The sequence below is a fragment of the Canis lupus genome, chromosome 36 (assembly GCF_003254725.2).
Source record: "Canis lupus dingo isolate Sandy chromosome 36, ASM325472v2, whole genome shotgun sequence".
Classification (NCBI taxonomy): domain Eukaryota; kingdom Metazoa; phylum Chordata; class Mammalia; order Carnivora; family Canidae; genus Canis; species Canis lupus.
In genome coordinates, this window is record NC_064278.1 from 3,944,944 (window position 1) to 3,959,088 (window position 14,145).

A 14,145-nucleotide genomic window follows, 5' to 3' on the forward strand; every position below is an offset into this window, starting at 1 on the left:
CTACAGGGCGGCTTCGGCACCAAGCTCCCACCTCTATTTGCCCTTCTGTGCCCTACCAGTGACTGGGCCTTCAAGGTTGCCAATCTTGGCTCTACGTACCAGCAGCAAACCACCACCACACCCCACAGCCTTTCTGGAAGCTTTCAAACCACAGAGATAAATCCCTCAGAAGATGGGCAGGGCTACAATTTGTTGAACAACAGTCTTAGAATGCCAGCCTCCAGGCATCGCAGCACCCAAAGCCAAAGGTAAAAATGTCCAGAATTAGTTAAATTCCTCCCCTCTAGCTCCCTACCGTACCCCACCCCAGGAAAACCACAGAGGGATCAAGGTGCTCTCTAGACTATTTTCTGTCCAGCCTGGATGGAGCCCAAGAGATCTGGATATCCAAGGGTAGAAAACTGGGGCAATGATCAGGCCTCTGATACTGCTACTTCTCTATCCCCGGATTTCCCAATTCATGCCCTAAGGCCCTACCAGGTCCAGAAGGCTATGCAAGGTTCATTACGAGAGGAATCCCATGCCTTCAATCCCATGAATTGGGACTGAATTCCAACCTTTAACTTGATCTTTGCTTTGTATATCTTCTTTCTCCTATCAATCTAATTAATATGGTCCATAAGAATGCACTAATTCCCAAATTCAACACTTAAGAAGATTGGCTTATTAGTCATAGACTAAAGGATCCTACTGTCACCATGACATAGTTGAGTCTGGGTCATTGTGAGCTTATTCTTTTTTACCCCTGAGCCTGCAGAAAAGGCTCCAGGTACCTACACTCAAGGTAGAAACCAAGCATTTTTTGAGAGTGCTGTGACCCAGAGCTGGTTTTGCAAACACTCGTTCCCTCCCCCATCCCACCCCCCAATCTCTATGGCACAGCACACTGATCCTACTTCCACAATCATCTCGGACCTTGGCAGAAGAAAGGCAGCTAAATCTGAGATGTGTCACGAGGCCACTGGCTGGGGAGCAAGAATATCTAAACACACACTAAGGTGAAAGCAACAGGCCAGAGTTTCCACAGACTCCCACTGGCTCCTGTAGCTGCAGAGCACTGACAGCCTAAAGATAACCCAAGTATCTACGAAGGGTCACTTTTAAATAGTAGCTGTAATACCACCAGTCATTTCAGAAGTATTTCCTTCCAGAGCCCGCTTCCATCCACACTGACATGCCAACTGTGCCCAACAACGGCAAGCCCGCTGAAGAGATGAAAGCCCAGAAGGAAATGGAAGGAGTCCCAAGGGGGAAGAGAGCCCTGTAACATGCTGTGATTCTATTCCATGCCCACATTTGGACCACTGAGCAAGAATCATTTAGCAAAGAGACACTGGGTAGAAGTGATCTAGTGACAGTCATGGGCGATTAAAGGGCAGATAGAAAACCAAACCAAACAGTTTAACTCAAGGTCTCCCCATCCTAAAACTGAGCCAGTACAAACCACGGATATCTACCTTCCAGGAGTTTTTCAGGAAAGCTATTACCTCCACGAGAAAACATCTACCTCTCAGTCTCCTGGACCACAGCGTGGCTGGGCAAAGAGCACCGTAAGGAGTCTTCAGCTCGTACTGTACGTCCTACAGCCCCTGTGACCAGCCACCAGCTGGTCAGAAGTGCCAAAGGGAACTGCTCAGAAGAGGCTGCTACCTCTTTTCGTCCTCTTAAGCCAAGGTCACGGGTCCCAAGACCTTCCTAGGAACCACTGAAGTCCACTCAGCCCCCCACCGACCCACCAAAGTGAGTCCTCACTGTCCTAAATGGCAGTCGGCCAGGGGCTGGTGTACAAGGGACAGGTGCTCCGTGGGCTATTTTCAGTTGCTATCGGCTCAATCGGGAGCCGCACATGCTCCGTATGCAGGCCAGTCTGGGTTGCATTTCAAACTCCAGGCAGCCAAGAGACACACACCTTGCCCAGCTGCCAGGGAGCCAGCTGCCCGGTGCTCCTCCCAAGACGGGAGCAATGAAGACAGTGTAACCTGGCCAGCCGACATGCCAGCGAGCAAGCCCTACCTCGCATGTCACTGCCTGGGTTATTCTGAGCCGGGCTTATTGACACTCCATGGCAACACAGGAACAAAGGGCCAGCAAGAGGGATTTAAATGTCCTGCAAAAGTTGCTAGAAAAGTCAGCAGCTCAGGCTTCTGTTTTCATAATAATAAGAGTAGCTGCTGAATTATTATTAGATTATTATTTGGCTCTCCAGTTATTGTTATTTGTGAACAATAATCACCAAGGTCCCCTCTCGGAGCTACGGTTTTGTTTTCGTTTTGTTGCCACCCTTACGTTGCTATAGTTGGGACAGCTCCAAAAATACAACCGGCGGGCCTGTGCACCACCCCAGCAGCCCGGCACGGCTGGTTTGCCTCATCCGCTTACCGCTTGCCATACCCTGTGGTCCATGTCCACCATACAACTCTGAAAACACACCAACTGCCCCTCTTTCACCTTTTGGTAGCCCTCACTGCCCCCAGGATAGGAGGCAACCAGCTCAGGACGGCAGGACGGCCAGACCAGCAGGACCTTTAGTCCTAACCCATCCCCCTTCTTACGGCTGCCCTGGCCAGACTGGGACGGCCCAGGTGGTGTCCTCCAACCCCAGCCACCGCTTCTCTGGGGGAGGCCCTTCCCCACGCACCAAGTCTTTCCCAGTGCTTCCTCCGCTGCATTATGTGTCGATCCTGCTGGGCTCTGGCTCCCTGGCCCGTGGTCCCCAATCCCAGCCCAGGAGGATAGGAGGCCCTTCCTGTTGCGCCCTGGCACCGGCAAAACCCTGGCGTTGGGCAGCTAGACGGGGCTCCCTGACAACGCGACGCTCCCGCCCCGCCGACACCACAGCGCCCACCAGCTCCCCCTGCTCACCCAGGGGTACCGCGGGGCTACAGCGGTTTCTCCTCCCAAACCCACAATAAAGTCTTTGAAAGGGGGATCCCTGGGTGGCGCAGCGGTTTGGCGCCTGCCTTTGGCCCAGGGCGCGATCCTGGAGACCTGGGATCGAATCCCACGTCGGGCTCCCGGTGCATGGAGCCTGCTTCTCCCTCTGCCTCTCTCTCTCTCTCTCTCTCTCTCTCTCTCTGCAACTATCATAAATAAATTTAAAAAAAAATTTAAAAAAAAAAAAAAAAAGTCTTTGAAAGACGCGCTGCTGCCATCCCCTCAGGCCAGGCCAGTCGTCCCAGGGACTGCATCACACTGGCTGTGCCCGCGGCCCACGGGACAAGCCGCTCACTGCCAAGTGCCCCTGGAGCACCCACGGCCAGGCCTGCCGCAGGAGTGACGCTGCCCAGGGCAGGCCCCCCACGGCCAGCCACCCGCCACCGCCACCGGCCGCCCGCGGTCTCCATCGCCACTGCGGGCACAGCCCGGCCGGCCAGGTGACCCACACACACTGACACCGGGCGGAGTGGGGAGATGCCCGGCGTGTGTCCTGAGAAAGGCTGGGGCCTGCCCCCTTCAGAGGACACCCCTCGACCAGCAACCCCATCTGCCCGCCAAACGTCACCGTGCTCTGCACGACTGACACTGTGAGGCCCCAGGGCCAGGGCCAAGCCCCAGAGAAGCCACGACTGCCTGACCCCACACGGCACCTGGCACCACACCGCCACGGAACCCCAGTCTCTGGGGGTGGCCTCAAGGTGCCCTGGGGTGGCTCAGCGGGGGCTCAGTGGGGGGCAAGGGCCGCAGAGGCCTACACAGGGTCACCACCGGTTACAGGGGGGTGTTCACTCTGTCCTGTTTGGGGGGATCGTCACCTCCTCCTTCCCAAGAGCAATTTCCCTGCACCTCCTACCCCCGTCTCCCTCCCCGCCCCAGGCTCACACCCATGTCCCCGCATGTCCCGCTCGCGGAGCCCGGAGGCCGCCAAGCAGGGAGCAGCGCTGCGGCCTCAGCGCCCGGTTGCGGGGCACACACCTGCACCTCAGTCTCCCCGTCAGACCACCGGGGACCAGTGGGGGTAGGCTTCATGACCTTGTGGAAAACACACGAGGTCCGAGCCAGCGCTGCTGCAGGCCCCAACCGGCAGCGGCCGGGGCACTCACCCAGGGTGGCAGAGGTCACCGGGCCGCGAGCTCGGGAACACAGCACGGGCACCTTCTCTAACCACTGGGCCACTACCCGAGCTCGGGGACACACTGTGGACGCCTTCTCTGAACCGCTGGGCCACCACCCATTCCTGGGTCAGGAAATCGATTTAGTGGTTCAAGACCAGACCAGGTCTCTCGCTTTCTTTTTAAACAAAATAAAGCCAAATAGAATGGGGGGGGGGGGGGGGAGTAACATGGGAGTACATTAAACACCTTAAGAGTGACTACTGTGTTTTTCATGACTTTTTTTGTTTCAGATGCGTGTGGGTCCGACTCTAAAATTTTTCTCACTGTGAGTCACAGTGAAAAGTTTGAAAGTCACCCCGCCCTGGGTCTTACATGATCTTGGAACTGACAGGAGTTCTGAGTAATTATGACGACTGCGTATAATCATTATCCATGGAAGCTCGCCTGAGGTCACGCTGGGCTGCAGAAGGAAGTGCGAGGCCGCTTAACAGCGTTCGGGGAATTGCAAAGTCATTTTTTATTGTGTCTTGTTTTTCGTGGTGGTTATTTCTTCCCAAGAGCAAAAGTTGCATATATGACACACCTACAAATCTCCTGCTTCACTAGTCGTTCCATAAAGAGAAGATGGGATCCATCTTCTCCTTCTTGAGACCCATCTTCATGAAAGAGAAGCCTAGAAGCAACTGCACTGCCCTCTCACTGCTGACCACAAGGAAATCATTTATCGAGCGTAGGTCTTAGATTTTTCATATCTGTTCAATATTTGACTTAGATTGAATTTTTAGATTCTCCACACCCTACTGACACTACCCATCTCTCATATAAATGCACTGAATGTGAATGTTTTAAAATGTCCACTGGGGGGGGGGGGGGGCTGGTGTGGCTTTAGTTTAACTAACCACTGCCAAAACAAACGTTCCCCAAGAAGTAAAAGCTAAATGGAAGCTTTGTCATAGTTCACCTTACATCAACTAATACACCACCATCCTGTTAGATAAGAAAATCTGACAACAAAGAAGCAGTATCTTCAAAGGGTGCAGCTCCATCAGATATTTACAGTTTAGGTCCTAGTAGTGAGCAGCCAATAGCTCGGTATTTCTCATCTCTCTCCCCAAAGAGTCTCTCATTTGATGATGTGTTGGTAAAAAGATTTTATTCTGAACAAAAGGGACAAATTATAGGAATGAGAAATGAGAGCAACAAATTTAATAGAGACATTTCTCTTACATTCATTCATTCAACCCCTTCAAGAACTTCCTGAATCTTCAATAATGAGAAATTCAAAGAAAGGCTTATTCTATTCTTCTCCCACAGTGGCAAAGAGGGGCACCTTTGTGGACCCTAACAAAAAGTCTATTGAAGTTAGCCCCTTCCTTCCCTCATTGGGTAATTGGGGTGGAAAGTCTGAGTGGTGGTGGTTTTGGAAAGAGTAAAATCAAGTCAGCCCACAAAATAATTTAGAACTTGGCCATCTTCTCTAGGACAGGCCAAAATCTCTTACAACAAAACTCTGCACAAGGCCAGCCCTCATTGCTACAATCAAATCAAACTATGGCTCGTAAATTTGATAAAATGTGGGTCATCTTAGCTTAGAAATATTTCTGAAGCTATATTCCATTTTAAGTATTTGTGTCATGGACGTCACCTGCAAATGCTCTCAGGGACAAAGGGGAAGCCAAACATGGACGTTCTGAAACAAAAATGGACTTCTCCCCAGTGGCGTAACAGCAATATTAGAGCATGATTAGTTTTATTAATGGGAAGGGAAAGGAAGGATATACGGATAATTAGGACTCAAGTGCTCTTCTCAGTAAGAGCAAATAAAACTCTTGCTGCAGCTAGAATTGTGTATATATAATGAACATGAAAAATGAATATTGGTGTGAAAGAGGAGAAATAAAAAAACACAAACCCAGGTGAAGGAGCCTGATCATTTGCTATTACAAGCTCTCATCTCAGCTCTCAGACTGGACTGAGCTGGATTCTAGATGCACCAGACATAATGTGGATGTGGATATAGCTAATTTAAGGTACCCCCTGCCAAAAGAAGCCAAATTTTGAAGAGGATGGATAATGATTGAAACTCTTGAACACCATCTCTTAAAGTATGTGGTACCTTTTGTTGGCTGTGTAACCTCAAGCAGGAGTTTTAAACAATTCAAAGGCTCATCTCCCAAAAGCCTATCTCATTAGGGTAATCATGAGGATTTCAGGAAATGATGCATATGATTTAGGAGACAAAGGGGAAGAAGTCTTGCTTGCTTTTATTTTTTATTTTTTCCAACTAACTAAAAAGAGTGCATTACTCAACAAAATATACTGGAACAAAATCTCTGTGACTTTCTTATTTGTGCCCCGATAATACCACTTAGCTTCACTGAAGCATAATCAATAAGGTGCCATAACTACCCTGCAAACATCAAACATGGGCTACTTTCTTTTAAACTTGGTAGTCTAAAGGTCTGCACTAGACCATCTTTGGGGCTAGTATAAAGATTTTAGTTGTCTACCCTATTATTTACCTCTTTTGTTTAAGTATTTCACATTTGCTCTATGACTAATGTTGAATATATTAGAGTGTATTACAATTAGGGATTCTCAGTGTTTTTTTTTTTTTTAATTCCTAGTAAATATACAAAAACAAAGAGTCTTTTCATAGAATATGCTATTGACAGTTACCAAGGAGTTGAGTCATGGAGGGAAGACGGGACTACGGCAACTGTTATTATGATTAGAGTACTCTAGGCTGTAGCACTCTGGATATTCTGGTTTAAGGGGGAAAAAAATAGTTATTGCAAGTAGAGGATGATGTGTCCTTTTCCTTCCTTGTAAACATGCTAGTGGTGGTGGTATATTAAACAGCAAAACTTTAGTGGCAATCCATTTCCACTTCAGCCAGACTGACTTGCTTCATTACATAATCTTCACTGTGACATTAGAGGGTCATTTGCTGGATTCTTTGCGCAGCTTAAGAGCTAAAAGCAGGAAAAAACAACCAATGGCATGGTTGTTAATATTGATTCATAAATGTCCTTTTCCCCTTCTCTCCTCTCCATTCTTTCTCAACTTCTCCATCTCTATTTGTACCACATTTCCACCTCAATTTGTCATCCATTCTCTTTCTTTTCAATCATGCCCACAACCACAGCTCCACCCACGATATCAAATGAAACCAAATGGAACTGCTTAATATCACACAGAACTGGTACCCTACCTAGGGAAGGGAATGGAATTTGGAGAGACTTTATTCCGCCACATTCTGTAGATTTTTTTCTACTTATCATAGTGCTTATCGATTACACAGAGAAGGAAAAATCCTAGAAACCTGTCTGTTTTATCTCCAGATAATGTCAAATGTTCCTTGGGGAGTAAAATAAACCCCAGGTGAGAACCACTATTAACCCATCAAATTTTTCCAACTCAATTCTTATTAATTCCTACAACTTAGACCCAATCCCTCCTCTGGTTTAAACACCTCTAATTCTTTTAGGGATCTTTATTTTATATCTTCTTGGCACTAAAAGATTACAGCATTATTGAAATGTTTTTTAACAAAACTGCTTAGAGCAAAATCTAGACTGTGGATACCTAAATTGGTTATAATAGCACTATCCAATAGAAACTCAGTGTAAAGCCAATTACGTAATATTACGTCATGTAATATTATTAGATAGCATAATAGAAAACCCAGATGACCTTGGGTACAGCAATAACTTTCTAGAGGCACAATCCATGAAAGAAATAATTAATAAGCTGGACTTTCTTAAAATTAAAAACTTCTGCTCTGTGAAAGACAACGAAAGAGAGTAAGAGGGCGAGTCACAATGGGAGAAAGTATGTGCAAAAGACACATGTTTATTCAAAATATACGAAGAACCCTTAAAGCTCAAAAATAAGGAAACGCACAACCTGATTAACAAAAGGGTCAAAGATCTTAATAGACACCTCACCAAAAAAGACATATAGATAAGCATATGAATATGCAAATAAGCATATGAAAAAATGCTCCATATATCAGATGTCATCAGGAAAATGTAAACTAAAACAGCAATGAGACACCACTACACACCTATCAGAGTGGCTAAAACCCAAAACACTGACAACATCACGTGCTGGTGAGATTGTGAAGCAACAGGAGCTCTCATTCATTGTTGGTGGAAATGCAAATGGTCCAGCCCCTTAGGAAGATAATTTAGAAGTTTCTTACAAAACTAAACATACTGTACTATAACAGCCAGTAATCACAAGCCTTAGTGTTTACCCAAAGGAGATGAAAACTGAAGTCCACAGACAACCTGCACATGGATGTTTATAGCAACTTTATTCATAATTGCCAAAACCTGGAAGCATCCAATATGTTCCTTCAATAGGTCAATGGATAAATTGTGGTACATCCAGACAATGAAATATTATTCAGTGCTAAAAGAACTGAGCCATCAATGCATGAAAAGACATGGAGAAAACTTAAATGCCTATTAATAAATGAAAGCCAATCTAAAAAGACTACATACTTCATGATTCCAACTATCTGACTTTCTAGGAAACACAAAACTATAGAGGCAGTAGAAAGATCAGTGGTTGCTATGGTAAGGAGGGTGGAGGGAAGGGATGAACACGTGGAGCACAGAGAATTTTTAGGACAATAAGATACTCTGAATGATACTATAACGGTGGATACATGTCATCATACACCTGTCCAAACCCACAGAATACACAACACCCAGAGTGAACCCTAATGCAAACTACGGACTTGGGTGATAATGATGTGTCAATGTAGGTCCATCAATTATAATAAATGTACCACTTTGGTGGGGGATGTTGGTAACGGGAGAGGTTCTACATGTGTGGGGGCAAAGGGTATGAAAACTCTCTGTACCTTCCTCTCAATTTTGCTGTGAACCAAAAACATGACTTTAAAAAAGGAGTCTTGGGGCACCTGGGGGGCTCAGTTGGTTGAGCATCTGCCTTCAGCTCAGGTCATGATCCCAGGGTCCTGGGATGGAACGCTGCACTGGGCTCCCTGCTCAGCGGGGCACCTGCTTCTCCCTCTGACTTCCTGTTCATGCTGTCTCGCTGTTTCTGTCTCTCCCTTTCAAATAAATAAAACCTTTAAAAAAATAAAATTAAATAAATAAAGTCTTCACAAAGGGGGAGAACGGAGGAGTACTGAATGTGATAAGATTAAGAACAAACTTGTTTACAGACAGCCAGTCAATCCGCAGGAACTTAGCCTACTCCATATAGCTGGGAGCCACTTACCTTCCATACTAGGGGAAGGGAAGGCGATCATCATTAGCACAGGAAGCATCATCACTCCATCTACCATTGTACGACTGTGGAGGAAAAATAAGAACTATAAGTACAACAAAAAACTTAACTGCAGGATGACAAATTAAATTAAGCATACTATCTTCAAACTGCCATTCAAGGCCTTTCTTACAAATCCCCCTCACATATGTCGCCTTATTTCTTGCTAAATTTAAACATATACCCTTTACATAGATCTAAGCAAACGATCTTAAGGAGTCAATCAGATTTATCTCCTACTGGTGGCCACTCTAAGGTGATGACCCTTTCACAGAGAACTCAATAGGGACGTGGAAAATTCTCAGCTATAAGGCTAAGCATTCTCAAAGAATTTTAAGTTTGGAATTTTATCTGAGCCTATGAAATGCAAAATTGGCACTAAATTTAAAAACTCTGAGAAGCATGAATAAACTGTTGTAGCATCATGTTAAAGATTAAGTGACTGAATAATTCAAGCCAAATTACTGCGTTTGAACCTTACTTCTCCTTTAAAAGAACTAGAAGTGGAGTATCATCACACAGCCCAAAATGGGAATAACAAGGACAACCAAAAAAAAAAAAAAAAAAAACCCAAAAAACAAAAACACCTACAAAAAGTGAAACACAGAATGGTTATCTGGGTACAGAATGGCAGTCAGTGTATCGGTTGTTCACCCTTGTGATCCCATGGCTGACTGGGAGCCACAGCTGGCTGCCACTCCCAGTGTCAAGAGGGAGGGTTGTACCACACATCGCTAACCCAGGAAAGGATCCGAAGGTCAAAGATCAAAATCTGAAGTATGGTTTCTATTGAATTCTTTATCACTTTCACACCAAATGTTTTGATAAAAAAAAAATCATTAAACCAAACCACCGTAAGTCAGCGGCTGTATGTACTGCAAGTTGCATCTGATAAAAAATGTTTTAATCGAATAGAGCAATAAATAACTTGAGCCTTTGTTTGGTGTGTTCTCAGTTCCTAAGACTGTCTAGTTCAGGAAGTGTCTTCTAGAAAGAGTAGGAGTTACTAAAAAGGTGGACATGGTTTGCTTAGAGTACAGCCATGTACTATACTTTTGAGGGTCGATTTAAAAATGTTATGAGGGGCACCTGGGTGGCTCAGTGGCTGAGCGTCTGCCTTTGGCTCTGGGCGTGATTCCAAGGTCCTGAGATCGAGTCTCACATCAAGCTCCCCACAGAGAGCCTGCTTCTCCCTCTTTGTCTCTGGCTTTCTCTGTGTGTCTCTTATGAATGAATGAATGAATAAATTCTTTAAAAAATAAAAAATGAAATAAAATAAAATGTTATGAAACAAGCCCTTCCCAAATTGCAAGTGTTCTAAAGCCATTAAAGAAACTACAGATTGGATATATTATTAATGAAAGCACCTGAAAGAATAAGAAAATGGTGGAGCTGGTTATCTCTGTTCCTAGTGGTTCTTTGTTGATCACTTCATTAAGGGGGAAAAAAAGCAATTAACATTCACTTCAATCTGACAGGAAGCACGATCCCCAAATTCAAAATTAAAAAATACTTCAGGGGCACCTGGATGGCTGGGTTGGTTGGGTAACCAACTCATGATTTCAGCTCTGGTCATAATCTCATGGGTCATGGGACAAGCCTCTTGACCAATGTGCTCCATGCTCAGCATGGAGTCTGCTAGAGATTTTCCCTATCCCCCTCCTCACTCTCTCTCAATAAATATATCGGGGTGCCTGGGTGGCTCAGTCAGAGTCTGACTCTTGATTTCAGCTCAGATCAGGATCTCAGGGTCCTGAAATCAAGCCCCATGTTGGGCTCTGCACTCAGCATGTAGTCTCCTTATCCCTCTACTGCTCCCCCTGCTCATGCTCTCTCTCTCTCATAAGTAAATAAAATCCTCTTTAAAATATTTGAAAAATGATGTGCATCCAGTATCATAAACAATTAACATTATCCTAAATGACTTGAGATTCTCATTAATAATAATACAATAATAATGGTGTCATCACCATTTACAATACCTTAAATATTTCATCTTCAATCTTTTTTATATTTCCGTTTTATGTATGTCTTATCATACATGATTTTTATTTTAGATGAAACTTGTAACCAACATACATACTAAGAGTGCATGCTTAAAAAGCTTTTTAATGATGGGATATGTCATCAAAAGCCTTTGAAAATCACTGGACTATATTGTTCTTATCATTGAATTCCCAGTTCTTCTCTCCTTCCTTCCTTCAACCCCTATTAAGGGTTTACTATGTAGTAGATGTTAGAAACTTAAAATGGGGAACCCTGGGTGGCGCAGCGGTTTGGCGCCTGCCTTTGTCCCAGGGCGCGATTCTGGAGACCCGGGATCGAATCCCACGTCGGGCTCCCGGTGCATGGAGCCTGCTTATGTCTCTGCCTCTCTCTCTCTCTCTCTCTCTGTGACTATCATAAATTAAAAAAAAAAAAAAAAAGAAACTTAAAATGATAAAGATAACACAAACACGGTCCTTACTATCACAAACCTTACAAGATCTATGGTGGTAATCAAATAATCATCCAAACGATTAGATAATTAAAAAACAAATTAAGTATCAGTTATAAAGAAACATGTTAAATAAGACCAGTAACAAAATAACTTGAGATTTTCTGGAGGACAGAAGAACTTCCCTGGGAAGGTTATACCTAAATAGGGAGAAACAAGAGGAGTAGAAGGTACCAGAAAAAGGGTAAGAGTGTGTGAGCGTGCATGCATGTGTGCATCCGTGTTTGTGTGTGTTGGGGTGGGTAGCACCCTGTGGCAGAGGGTGGCATTTAAGGAAAAAGGCACAGCTTCTTAGCTTCCACAAAGGCCCTGCGACCCAGGGAAGCCTGATGTCCTGTGGATTTATGACATATTTCAGAAGTAAAGAAAAAAGCAAGGACAGGTCACAGACAGCCTAGACAGAGGAGGTAAAGAGGGTGGAGAGACCTAAAAAGACTGGAGGAGTAGGCCAGGGGCAGAACCCCAGTAAGCTACAATAAGCCCAGGCAAGCCTTCTGCTCACCTCTCGCCACTCCCTGCCAACCAATCACCTTTCGCTGGGTTCTCACAGCTGTTCCCTAACGGTGCATTTTCCCAGGCACTCTGACCAGCCAGCTTCCTAGCTTTGCATACATAATGCTCCTCAAGATTGGGCCCTTTTTTCACAGTCCAACCTGGCTAATTCCTATTCATCCTTCAAGTCTCTGATATTACTTCCTTCTAGACTGTCCTTGCCTAAACCTTCATATGCCCTCATTACACGCTCACATACCACTGTTAATTTTCATTCACAGCACTTATCATAATTAATAATTATGTATTCATACCTGTCTGTGCTTTTGAACATCTGTCTCCTCACTAGACTGTAGATTCCATGGTAGCCAATTCTATAGTTTATTTTATTAATCACTACCAAGTAGATGCACATTTAATATTGTTAAATTCAAAATTTCCCTGAATTAATCAGCTCAAGTTTAAATTCTAAAGAATTAGCAATCGCTCCCATGTTCCAACACACAAGCACATACACACCTGCAAAGAAATTGTAGGATTAAAATATTTATCATCTCTGGGACTTTAATCTCTACAATTTAGCTCAAGTACTAATAAAAGTCAGCAGTTAATAAGCTTCAAGCTTCAAGATCAAGAATCCTTTCACTATTGGGGAAAAGGAAAAAAAAAAAAAGAAAAAAAAACTGAAAGACAGTCACCAGCGGCATTTTTTCCTGTCATAAAGCCAACAAAAGCCCATGCCCCAAAAGATATTTTAACAGATTATTATCATGCAAGCAAAATTAAAACATTGATGTAGGCTCATAAATGGAAAACAGGAAAAAGAAGTTATAAATTCAGTCCCCCAAACCAGTCTGTTCATAAGATAACTCAAATCTGTCAAAAAAAATCTTTGGAAAAGTGTATCAGCATCACTACTAGTTGCCATTTTGTTCAGTGTCTGCAGTGTCTCTGCTGATGAGGTAATTCAGCTATTAAAAATACTATCTCCAAAGGAAAGGGAAAAAAGAATGTAGAAAGGAGAATGTTCTGGAACAAATTTCCTGGTCATATTTTAATTATGAAAAAAAAAAAAAACTAATGCTAATAAAGTCCCAATTGAAGCTCCAAGGGTCTATTCCCAATTTTAAAATACACTATAAAGAAAATGTTGTTTTTAAAGGTAAATTTTCATGGGGAAAAATTAGAGAGGAAGACAAACCATGAAAGACTCCTAACTCTAGGAAACAAACAAAGAGTTGCAGAAGAGGAGGAGAGTAGGGGGATAGGGTGACTAAGTGACGGGCACAAAGGAGGGCACTTGATGTGATAAGCACTGGATATTATACTATATGTTGGCAGACTGAATTTAAATTAAATATTTTTTAAATAAACGTTAATTTTCAACTATCTTGCTCTGAAGTATTTTTGGTTAAAAGTTTCAGATATAGGTTGGCAAAAAAGAGGGACTGGTGGTGGAAAAAAGAGTAGCAATAAATCAATAGTTCGGGGAATGACTTACACCAGTAGTTTTCCCACTTTTTGGTCTCAAAATAACTTTTAGTCTTATAAAATATTGAGGACCCTAAGCAGCTTCTCAATGTGAGCCACACCTATCAATATTTACTCTATTAGAAATTAAAACTGGAGAAAGGGATCCCTGGGTGGCGCAGTGGTTTAGCGCCTGCCTTTGGCCCAGGGCGCGATCCTGGAGACCCAGGATTGAATCCCACATCGGGCTCCTGGTGCATGGAGCCTGCTTCTCCATCTGCCTATGTCTCTACCTCTCTCTGTGTGTGTGTGTGTGTGTGTGACTAT

General features: G+C 44.1%; 1 protein-coding gene across 4 annotated transcripts in view; it reads right to left on the bottom strand.

The window, feature by feature from the left end:
* Positions 1–14,145, bottom strand: part of ACVR1 (activin A receptor type 1) — a 126,526-nt gene that overhangs the window by 47,315 nt on the left and 65,066 nt on the right. For all 4 annotated transcript variants that reach the window (XM_025471144.3, XM_049106069.1, XM_049106068.1 and 1 more), the window contains one exon: positions 9,312–9,385. In XM_025471144.3, the coding sequence (XP_025326929.1) occupies positions 9,312–9,378 (67 nt within the window). In that variant the 5' untranslated portion in view covers positions 9,379–9,385. The remainder of the gene's footprint in view (positions 1–9,311; positions 9,386–14,145) is intronic.